The 12,453-nt window shown below is 43.2% G+C and overlaps 1 protein-coding gene across 3 annotated transcripts in view; it reads right to left on the reverse strand.

Moving 5' to 3' along the window:
- The window catches only part of ACOXL (acyl-CoA oxidase-like), a 332,871-nt gene that overhangs the window by 286,407 nt on the left and 34,011 nt on the right, over positions 1–12,453 (reverse strand). For all 3 annotated transcript variants that reach the window (XM_010829556.1, XM_010829558.1, XM_010829557.1), the window contains exon 3: positions 4,329–4,412. In XM_010829556.1, coding sequence (XP_010827858.1) covers positions 4,329–4,412 — 84 coding nt within the window. The remainder of the gene's footprint in view (positions 1–4,328; positions 4,413–12,453) is intronic.

Here is a 12,453-nt window from a genome sequence, read left to right on the forward strand (position 1 = left end):
CCTCACCGAAATCTCCCTCCATCACCAACAGGAAAGGCAGAAGGGCTGGACCAGGGGCACAACCTACACCCTCCGCTAACTGTCTAGGATGTCCGAGCACAAGGGAAAAAAGATTACCCTGTATGTAGCGCTTTCCTGGTGACTCAGCAGAAAAGAATCCTCCTGCCACTGTCTGCCACTGCAGGAGACCCAGGTTCAGTTCCTGGGTCAGGAAGATCCCCTGGAGAAGGGAATGGCAACCCACTCCAGTATCCTTGCCTGGAAAATCCCATGGACAGCGGAGTCTGGAAAGCTACAGTCCACGGGGTTGCAGAGTCAGACATGGCTTAGCAACTAAACAACAGCAACAAACAACTCATGTGCGGGAAAAGCAAACAGGGTTAATTGTCATTTTTTAAAGTCTTTATTGATTTGTTACAATATTGTTTTTATGTTTTGTTTTTTTGGGCCATGAGGCATGTAGCATCTTAGCTCCCTGACCAGGGACTGAATCCACACCCCCAACATTAGAAAAAAGAAAGTCTTTACCACTGGGCCACCAAGGGAAGTCCCTAATCATCATTTTTGTCCAATTTTCCAAGTCTTTTTATTATGGTATAATAATAACATAAATGTTATAACATAAAGCTTGCCATTTTAGCCACGGTTACGTGTACAGTTCAGCGGGATGAACTATACTAACAGTATTATGCAACCATTGGCACCACTTCTAAAACTTTTTCATCCTCCCAACAAACTGCCCATTAACCAACAACGGACCCCGTTCTCCTCTTCCCTCAGCCTCTGGGAACCTGTAAGTTACTTTTTATCTCTAGAAATTAATTTGTCTATTCTCAAATTTTCATATAAGTGGAATCATACAGTATTTGTCCGCATGGATCTGGCTTATTTCACTTAGCATATTTTCAAGATTCATGTTGTAACAGGTACCAGAACTTCACTCATTTTTACGGCTGAGTGATAGTCCATGGTACATTCTATATATTAGACAATATTTTGCTTATTCATTCATGTACGGATGGACACTTGCTTCTTTCAGCCTATGAGGCACTGTGAACAACGCTGCAATGAACACTAGCATACAAGTATCTATTTCGGTCCCTGTTTTAATTCTTTGGGGTACATACCTAGGAGTGGAAATGCTGGATCATACAGTAGTTCTACATTTAACCTTTTGAGTGACTGCCAAACAGCTTTGATTCTATGCATTCATTTAATACTCATGTCTTGACACTTCCTCCATAGCAAGACTGTAGACAGATAGTCTTCAAGGATGCTGCCCTCTAGCGGTGCTAAGCGACATACAGTAGACATGTGAATAAATACCTCAATCCAAAATGGGCGCGCACCCAGACAGACGCTGTAAGGTACACGGACAGATGACAGCACGTAAGTGGGGTTTAAACTGCAGGCTCCCTGGCGCCTCAGTGATAAAGAATCTCCCTACCAATGCAGGAAACAGGGGTTCCATCCCTGGTCCAGGAAGACCCCACACGCCGTGGAGCAACTCAGCCTGTGCGCTATACCACGGAGCCTGTGCTCTGGAGCTGGTGGACTGAACTGCTGAGCCCACACGCGGCAAGCACGGACCCTCAGCTACACCAAGAGCCCGTGCACCACAGGAAGAGAGGCCCCGCAAAGAGCAGCCCGAGCACAGGCACCAGAGCAGCCCCTGCTCGCCACAGCTCGAGAAAAGCCTGCGCGGCAACACAGACTCGGCGCAGACAGAAATAAATAAATAAACTTGAGGATGGAGGGAGGTTTCCCTGAAAGAAGGACACTTGAGCTGAGACTTGAGAATGAGTGTCAGGCAGGTGAAGGAGGAGAAAGACAGCATGAGTGGTCCAGATGTGGAAACAAGAGACCGAAAGAAGGCCAAGATATATCCTGGGCAGGACCATATGGCACAGAAGGTGTCTGGAGAGGCGAATGTCCAGCCAGGCCATTTGAGGACCTGTGAGTCAGGTCAAGGGCTGGAGGCCTTCTCTAAACCATAAGAGGAAGAGGTCTTCAGTAGAGGATTGATGTGATCAGAGAAGCATTTTTAAAGGTCTGTTTCTTTAAATCTATTCAAATTTCCTTCTAGGATACTCAGGAGTAAAACTTTTTTTAAAAGTTTTCTAGTGTGGAAAAATTCAAACAAAATAGAAGAGTATCATGAACTCAACAATTCCCAGCTCGTGGTCCATTTTATTCATTTTCCCCCCAGTTCACTCTCCCATTCTACACAGCAGGGGATCTCAAAGTTTATCCCAGACATTCTGTCACTTCATCCCTAAGTATCTCCTAAGCCTCTGTCAAAGGTAAGGACTCTTCTTAAAAGCATGATCCTCAAACCATTATTTCACCTCAGATACAATAATAATCTTTTAATACTGCCAGAGAGCCAATGTTCAAATCTCCCCAACTGATTCCTAGTCTTTCTTTACGGGTTGTTGTTTGAATCAGGGTCTACTTAGGTTGGCTGAAAAGTTCATTCGGGTTTCTCTGTAGCATCTTGTGGCAAAACCCTAAACGAACGTTTTGCCCCACCCAAGAAGTAAGGTCCACACATTGCAACAGGCTGAAATGTTTCTTCGGTCTGCTTGATACCAGAAGCTGCCCTTCCCTCATTCGCTCAAACATTCCCTATGCAGTTCTATGCGCCTGGCTCCGTGCAAGACCCTGCAGCTGCAGACGAGCAGGTGTCCTAGCCAGAGAGTGGGGATGGCCTGTGGGGGCTTCCCCATAGAGATCTGCCAGACAGAAGGTGGGGGCAATGTAGCAAAACGAACAGCTGAGGCTCATGACTCTTGAGCAGGATCCTCTAGGATTTCTGAGAGGAGGAGCTATTTGAGCCTCTGAGGTGACTTTCTTCACTGCGGAAGCCACAGCCAAGAGAGAAGAGACCCTGCCTGGCTGAAATCGTAGGGAAGCCAGCTTCCCCACAAACATTCTCACCTTGGGATGGCATTCACAGAAGTCTTCGTTTTTAATTTCTGTTGCTGCATTTTAAGTCACTTTAGTCGTGTCTGACTCCTTGAGACCCTATGGATAGTAGCCCACCAGGCTCCTCCATCCATGGGATTCTCCGGGCAAGAGTACTGGAGTGGGTTGCCGTTTCCTCCTCCAGGGGATCCTCCCCATCCAGGGATCGAACCCAGGTCTCCTATATTGCAGGCAGAATCTTTACCATCTGAGCCACCAAGGAAGCCCTTTTATTCCTACTCATATATAAACGTCTATACCGCAGAACACAAAGAGTTTGCATCTTGGACTCATCAACGGCTTCTTGTTTGATCATTTCCTCTTCATGTTCTTATCATAACTTCTCCCCTTTGGGGACATCAGAACTGGATGTCTGCATGCAGACACTTATTTGGAGATGCAGTGGCATCCAGGGAGGGAGAGGAGGTTACATGCAGAGCCACATGCCTGCTGGGAGACTTAGGGCATTAGGAGAGGTCATGGCACTCATGCCTTTTAAGCTATTCTGTTTACCACCCTTGGTGAGCTGGTACATGCAAACAAGTCTACTGCATGACGCCATTTTATACCCATTTAATCAGCAAAAATGGAGAAGTATATAAGAAGTATATAAGAATTCCAAGTGTTGTTCCACCCAAAGGAGTATTATTCAGTAGTTGAAGACTTAGGAGGACTTTTCTGGTAGTCCAGTGGTTAAGAATCCATGTGCCAGTGCAGGGGGCATAGGTTCAGTTCCTGGTCCAGGAAGATCCCACATGCCAAAGGGCATTAAGCCCATGCACCACACCTACTGAAGCCCAAGTGCCTAGAGCCCGTCTCCGCAACAAGAGAATCCCCGCAATGGGAAGCCCACGCACCACCGCCGGAGAGTGGCCCCGCTCAGCACAACCGGAGCGAGCCCGAGCAGCAACGCGGACCCAGTGCAGCCTGAGTAACTAACTAAAACACAAAAGGAAAGGAAAGGAAAATAACTGACTGGCATAAATGCAGTAAAACTATACAGAAAGAAAAGCAAAGAAAAACAAATACCGGATTGAATACAATGACTGAAGCAGAAGTCAAGGGGATGTGTTGGGAGCTGTACCATTTTATAAACATCTCTTGTAGGGACAGACTGACACCTATGGAACTGTTTTGTTTTCTCTCCTTTTCATTCAAAACTATCAGTTCATGGGACGCCCCTGGTATCCTGTGGTTAAGCCACTAAGCTCCCAAGGCAGGGGACCCAGGTTCAGTCCCTGGTCAGGGAATGAGATCCCGCACACCACACCTAAGACCTAGCGCAGCCAAATAAATAAAAATATAGTGAAATAAAACAAAACTCGCAGTGCATGAAGGGTGGGAGACCCACTGACTTTCACCTTTACTCCTGTGGCCATGTCCGCCATGGAGAGGACTTCTCCTATGACCAGGCTCCGGCTGACAAAATTCCTTGTTTTCTCCACCTGAAAACATGACAGACCCAATGTCAAGATATCCTTAAATCCTAACCATTTAAATTAACATTAAAAAAAAAAATAAACATGTTACTTTTACAATTTAAAAAATTCAACACTTTTATTAAGCAATTTTTAAATAAAAAATAATCCTATCACCCTACAGAAGTCAATGTTTTCATCCTTATAAAAATTCTTTTTATTTAAGTATAGTTGATATACAATATTGTGTTAGTTTCAGGTGTCCAGCCAAGTGATTCAGTTAAGTTTATATAAATGTATTGTTGTTCAGTTGCTAAGTCATGTCCAGCTGTTTGTGAACCCATGGACTGCAGCACACCAGGCCTCCTTGTCCTTCACCATCTCCTGGAGTTCGTCCAAGTTCATGTCCATTGAATCGGTGATGCCATCCAACCATCTCATCCTCTGCCACTCTCTTCTCCTTTTGCCTTCAATCTTTCCGAGCATCTATCTCTATTATTTTCCATCACTGTTTATGGTGAGGTACTGAGGAGAGTTACTTGTGCTATACTGTAAATCCTAGTTGTTTATCTCCTTTATATAGTCGTGAGCACCTGTTCATTGTTTTTTAATGTGATCATCTGGTCTCAGACCACAGACAAAGCAGTTAAAGACTCTCTTCTCCCATAATAGGAAGTCAACTACACCTGCCTGGAGCCCAGCCCTGACTGACTTGCCTTTGGCCTCAGGTGGCCTTACCCAAGTCTGTCCCTGGGCCTCCCCTCAATGATTCTCCATGACAACCCACCAGCAGTCCCACCAACAGCGAGAGCCTGGCACAAGTCCAGGTGACCATCCTGATTCAATACAGAGGATTCAGAAGGTTTGGGAACATTCTGGACATAGGAAAAGCATTATTCTTCACTTTCCTTTCTAACCACAGACCATCCTTGGGCTTTGATCAGTTAAAAACCATGACGTCTGGCCCCCCTTTGTGACCCTGTCTTCCACTGCTGTGCACAGCAGCCTTGAATCCCAAAGCTATACAAGCATGCTCTTCTCCACCAGTAAGAAATGGGACAGGACAAGAGCACCATTGCTGTTTCATTTTAAAATTTCAGAGGCAGGTGGCATTTCTGCCAAAAGTAATGGGACCTTGCATGTGTAAATTCCAATTACCCTTTCTTGGAATTAATGCTAGCTTTTTTTTCCTCTGGTCCTGCGCCCCGGTAATGTGGGATCTTAGTTCCCCGACCCGGGATGGAACTTGTTCCCCATGAGTTGGAAGCTTGGAGTCCCAACCACTGGACCACCAGGGAAGTCTCAATGCTAGCCTTTTTGATTCATCAGTCTCTTCTGAAATGCGCCCCACAAAACTTGTGCAAGCTGCCCACATGCACGAGTGTATACATGTGTGCTGTGTGTGTTTGTACATGTGTCTAAACTATGCCCCACCAGGGCAGGAGGAGCCTATCTTCCTTGGATGACTCTCAGTTTCCAGACTGGCTTAAGCTCTCTCCCCAAACATACTACTTTCCCTCCTGTAGGTTTTTACAATGTTCCTCTCAAGCATTATTAATTTTTTCAAGCAGCAAACTGTCAAGATTTATGACTCTTAGCATGGCTCCTACCCAATGCATCTTGGATTGATTATTTCCTAAAATACCTCCAAGGCTGGAGCACGTACCAGTGCCTGGCTCCAGCATCACTCACACAGGAGAGTTCGTCCCCAGCAAATAATAAAAACCAACTGTAATGGATATTTGCGGGCTTTTTCAGAGGGTCCCTAGGTCCTCTGTCCTGTGGATCCCCACAATGACCCTTCATGAAGGGCTGAGTGGGGCAAGACGTGCTGACCCCATGTCATGGATGGAAGAGTCTAGGCTGAGGAAGATCAAAAGACTTGTCCAACAAGAATCATCTAGTAAGTGGTAGAAGAAGGGCCAGAAACCAGATACTCAGTGTCCTCACGTGGACCTCTTGCTCCCAGTCCTCAATGCCCCTCACTGTTGAGCTGGAGGAAGCCCGGGACTCTGGGTGGCCCAGTCCCAGTCATCAACAACTCTCTCCTGTACCACCAGCCTCATGTCCAGAAAGCATGTGACACCAACATGTCCCAGTCCCCAGGTGACTTTGCTAAGAATCACCCCACTCAATTCGTTATAACAGCCCCTTCCTCCCCTTAAACCACATGCTCTGCTGGAGCTAAACCTAACCCATCAGAACCAGGGAAATCCCTCAGCATCTCCAACTAGGCAAGGTTTTCATCATACTTCATTCTCTCCATTTCCACCATGGATGGGGCAGCATGACTTTGCCATCGGTGGGATCCAGCTATGGTCACTTTTACATGCATAAAAGTGAAATAAATTACGATCACATTTCCTAAAGAACCAACCCCCAATGTAGCCATCCTGGAGCACAATAAATTGATTGTGACAGTTCTTTCCCTTCTCGAGTCTCTGCCCAGGACAGAGATCTTTGCCGTTAGATCCTATGGACAATGCCATAGAAGTCTGCCGTTAATGCTCTGGTGTTGACTCAAGCACTCATTTCGGCTGGTCCATTTCAAGACATCAAGTAAAAGTTTCAGAATGAAGACAAGGCTTAATTTGATGGATTTCCTTACTAGCACACACTTTTAACATCTTCTCCACACATAAATTCTCCCTTTTCTTCAGTTCTTCTTTCATTTCATTTTCCTTTGATTTACTAATTGTTCTTAAATAAAGAATGTCTAATATTTACAAGGTCCCGCCATATTCAATTGGCAGCATACTGAACTGCCCATGCTAGTAATGATCAATCAAATAATTAATGCATTTTTTGACATACATTCTTGCAGTATTTCTACTTATCTATATATTCATTTAGGCTGATTGAATATATTCAAGCCAAACTCAATTCCCATATCAGACTATTACCTTATAGTAATTTTAAATTATAATGATTCCATAAATGTATAGAGAATATACTCAAACTTGTATTTTATCCTAAATTATACTCTATGATATTTACATTTCTGCTTAATAAATTCAGTCTCAAATAGAAGGAAGGTAATTTCCCCTAAAATAACCTTCATTTCTTTATAAAGCACTTGATATCTCAGTGAACTCCAGGAGTTGGTGATGGACAGGGATGCCTGGCGTGCTGCGATTCATGGGGTCGCAAAGAGTCGGACACGACTGAGCGATTGATCTGATCTGATCTGATCTAATATATCAGACCTTCGTGATACAATATTCTATTACAAAGCAAATTCTACAAAAATGTATATTTTTTTATTTTATAAGCCCAGAGAGTCTCCAAAAGACAAACATTCCTTCTTCTTCAACTAAAATCAACTTGATTGAACACTGCATGGGTGTCTATAATCTGAGCTTTCTTTCCTCTGATATTAAAAGACCCTTACTGTCCCCTTCATAACCCATTGGCAAGCCCTGTTAGGAGCCCAGCCAAGAGGACTGGGCAAAAATAGGTTCCTGATCTTAGTTTTCCAACATCAGTCCCCAAACTGGCATATTTGCTTCTTCTATCTTCTGGTTTCAATTTCCCTAATTTAGTTACATTTAATCAGTCTTACTGAATACATAGTCAATACCAGATGGTCAATACTGAAATCAGATTGATTATATTCTTTGCAGCCAAAGATGGAGAAGCTCTATACAGTTGGCAAAAACGAGACCAGGAGCTGACTGTGGCTCAGATCATGAAATCCTTATTGCCAAAGACAAACTGAATTGAAGGGAGTAGGAAAAACCACTAGGCTATTCAGGTATGACCTAAATCAAATCCCTTACGATTATGCAGTGGACGTGACAAATAGATTCAAGGCATTAGATCTGACAGACAGAGTGCCTGAAGAACTATGGATGGAGGTTTGTGACATTGTACAGGAGGCAGTGATCAAGACCATCCCCAAGAAAAAGAAATGAAAAAAGGAAAAATGGTTGTCTAAGGAGGCCTTACAAATACCTGAGAAAAGAAAAGTAAAAGGCAAAGGAGAAAAGAAAAATATACCCATTTGAATGTAGAGTTCCAAAGAATAGCATGGAGACATAAGAAAGCCTTCCTCAGTGACCAATGCAAAGAAACAGAGGAAATCAACAGAATGAGATTAGAGATCTCTTCAAGAATATCAGAGATACCAAGGGAACATTTCATGCAAAGATGGGCTCAATAAAGGACAGAAATGGTATGGACCTAACAGAAGCAGAAGATATCAAGAAGAGGTAGCAAGAATACACAGAAGAACTATACAAAAAAGATCTTCATGACCCAGATAATCACGATGGTGTGATCACTCACCTAGAGCCAGACATCCTGGAATGCGAAGTCAAGTGGGCCTTAGGAAGCATCACTACAAATAAAGCTAGTGGAGGTGATGGAATTCCAGTTGAGCTATTTCAAATCCTAAAATATGATGCTGTGAAGGTGCTGCACTCAATATGCCAGGAAATTTGGAAAACTCAGCAGTGGCCACAGGACTGGCAAAGGACAGTTTTCATTCCAATCCCAAAGAAAGGCAATGCCAAAGAATGCTTCAACTACCGCACAATTGCACTCATCTCACACGCTAGCAAAGTAATGCTCAAAATTCTCCAAGCCAGGCTTCAACAGGATGTGAATCATGAACTTCTAGATGTTCAAGCTGGATTTAGAAAAGGCAGAGGAACCAGAGATCAAATTGACAACACCTGCTGGATCATCAAAAAAGCAAGAGAGATCCTGAAAAACATCTACTTCTACACCAAAGCCTTTGACTGTGCAGATCACAACAAACTGTGGAAAATTCTTCAAGAGATGGGAATACCAGACCACCTGATCTGCCTCCTGAGAAATCTGCATGCAGATCAAGAAGCAACAGTTAGAACCAGACATGTAACAACAGATTGGTTCCAAATCAGGAAAGGAGTATGTCAAGGCTGTATATTGTCACCCTACTTATTTAACTTATATGCAGAGTACATCATGAGAAACGCTGGGCTGGATGAAGCACAAGCTGGAATCAAGATTGCTGGGAGAAATGTCAATAACCTCAGATATGTGGATGACACCACCCTTACAGAAGAAAGTGAAAAAGAACTAAAGAGCCTCTTGATCAAAGTGAAAGAGAGTGAAAAAGTTGGCTTAAAACTCAACATTCAGAAAACTAAGATCATGGCATCTGATCACTTCATAGCAAATAGATAGGGAAATATTGGAAACAGTGACAGACTTTATTTGGGGGAGGGGGCTCCAAAATCACTACAGATGGTAACTGCAACCATGAAATTAAAAGACCCTTGCTCCTTGGAAGAAAAGCTATGACCAACCTAGACAGCATATTAAAAAGCAGAGACATTACTTTGCCAACAAAGGTCCATCTAGCCAAAGCTATGGTTTTTCCAGTAGTCATGTATGGATGTGAGAGTTGGACTATAAAGAAAGCTGACTGCCAAAGAGTTGCTGCTTTTGAACTGTGGTGTTGGAGAAGACTCTTGGGAGTCCCTTGGACTGCAAGGAGATCCAGCCAGTCAATCCTAAAGGAAATCAGTCCTGATTATTCACTGAAAGGACTGAAGCTAAAGCAGAAACTCCACTACTTTGGCCACCTGATGTGAAGAACTGACTCATTGGAAAAGACCCTGATGCTGGGAAAGATTGAAGGCAGGAGAAGGGGACAACAGAGGATGAGATGGTTAGATGGCATCACCAACTTGAAGAACATGAGTTTGAGTAAGCTCTGGGAGTTGGTGATAGACAGGAAGGCGTGGCGTACTGCAGTCCATGGGGTCACAAAGAGTTGAACATAACTGAGCGACTGAACTGAACTGAATACATGTCCTGTATTATAATAAACCTTCAATTATTTTAGCAAGAAAATGAACCAGAGTAAAACATACAAATAGAATAAGTAAATGGGCTTCAAGGATTCAGTCCTCTGGGGCCTGCTTTAAACAAGACTCTTGCCTACTGGGCTACCTAGTCCTGACCCTCCCTCCAAAAGGGGTCCCAAGTCTGTTCACTGCTTACATCTCCCATCACCATCTTGAACCTGGACTATTCTAACAGCCTTTCAGCTGGCCTCCTATTGCACTCTGCCTCAAATATCAGCCAGGATGATCTTAGTATCAAGGCAAAATTTACGTACAGCAAAATGCACAGAGCGTAAATGCATGAGTTCTGGTCCATTATCTACCTGTGTAACCATCACACCAATTAAGATCACGGAACATCCCTGTGCCACCTAGAAAGTTTCCTCATTCTCCTTTACAGGGTCACCACCCCCATGGGCAACCACTGTTCTCTTTTCATCAATATTCACTAGCTTTTCCTGTTCTTGAACTTACAAAAATGGAACTACACAGTATGTACTTTCATATCTGCCTTCTTCTGGGCAAATAAGGCACCCACGTTGTTTTGTGTATCTGTCATTCATTCTTTTTCATGGCCAAGTAGTTTTCCATCTGCAGATGTTCCACAGTTTGTCCAATCCCTTATTGATGGACATTTGTGTTGTTTTCAGCATGGGCTTATTTCAAGTAAAGTTGAGGTAAGCATTCATGAACAAGTCCTTGTGGGGATATGTGTTTCCATTTCTCTGTTGTAAGCCCCCAGGAATGCAACTGCTGGTTAAAGGGTTGTAAGGAAGTGCTGAACACTTGTGCAGAATGACTATACCATTTTCCACTCCGACCAACAGTGCGTGAGAATTCTCATTTCTCCAAATCCTCATCAGTATTGTCTTTCCCACCTTCAGCTATTCTCAAGGGCTTGCAATGTCATCTCACTGTGGGCTCTTTGGCTTGTTGGGTGCTGGCTGGCTGGGTTTGTTTGGCTGCACCAGGTCTTCAGGCCCAAGTGAGAACTCTTAGTTGTGGCATGTGGGATCTAGCTGCCTGGCCAGGGATCAAACCTGGGCCCCTACACTGCAAGCTCGGAGTCTGAGCTACCCAGCCACCAGGAAAGCCTCTCATTATGATTTAAATGTGCATTTCTCAGATGACTAAAGATGCTGAGCACATTTTTCTATGCTTATTGGCCATTTGGACCCTTTTATAAAGGGTCTATTCAAGTCTTTGGCCCATTTTTTACATTGAATAGTTTATCTTCTTAGCATTTAGCTCTAAGAACTCTTTATATGTCCTGGGTACAAGGCTTTTGTATCTGGACATAATTTTTTCAGATACATGCATTGTAGGCATTTTTTCCTGGTTTGGTGATTGTCTTTTTCTTCTCTTCATGATGTCTTTTGATGAACAACAGCTTTTAATTTTGATAAAGATCAATTTATCAGTTCTTTTTCTTTTATGTGTTGAGCATTTGATGTCCTCTCTAAGAAACCTCTGCCTTCTCCTTTGTTCTTCCACAAACTCTAATTGTGGAATTCATGTTTAGGTGTATAATACATCTCAAATTATTTTTGTGTGTAGCGCGAGGTAGGGATCAAAGCTAACTTTTTTTCTATAAGTTTATAAGTCATTCCAGCACTATTTATTGAGAAGACTTTTATTTTCCCATTGAATTGCCCTGGCAACACTGTCCAAAAATCTATTGATCACTCATGTGTGGATTTATTTTAGGACTCTCTATTCTGTCCTATTAATCTGTGTGTCTGACCTTATGCCAATACCACATAATCTTGAGACACTGTGAACAAGTCTTGAAATCAAATAGTGAGAGCTCTCCAAATGTGTCTTTTTTAGAACCGCTTTAACGATTCCAGGTCTTTTGCATTTCCATAAACATTTTTTGAATAAACTTGTAAATTTTGACCGAGATACTATAATACTTCCTTTTTTATTTAAATTTATCTATTTTAATTGGAGGCTAATTACTTTACAATATTGTATTGGTTTTGCCATACACGAACATGAATCTGCCACGGGTGTAATACTTTCAAAACAAGCATTACAGGACTTCCCTGGTAGTCCGGTGGTTAAGACACTACACTTCCACTGCAGAGGGCATAGGTTCAATCCCTGGTCAGGGAACTAAGATTCCATGCTGTGCTGTGTGGTCAAAAACTAGGAAAATATAATAAGCATTATACTGTGCTTCCCTACCTCCTCTTCCCTATCCACCCTTGAGAAAACCCTCCTATGAC

The sequence above is a fragment of the Bison bison genome, unplaced genomic scaffold (genome assembly GCF_000754665.1).
Source record: "Bison bison bison isolate TAMUID 2011002044 unplaced genomic scaffold, Bison_UMD1.0 scf7180017864508, whole genome shotgun sequence".
NCBI lineage: Eukaryota > Metazoa > Chordata > Mammalia > Artiodactyla > Bovidae > Bison > Bison bison.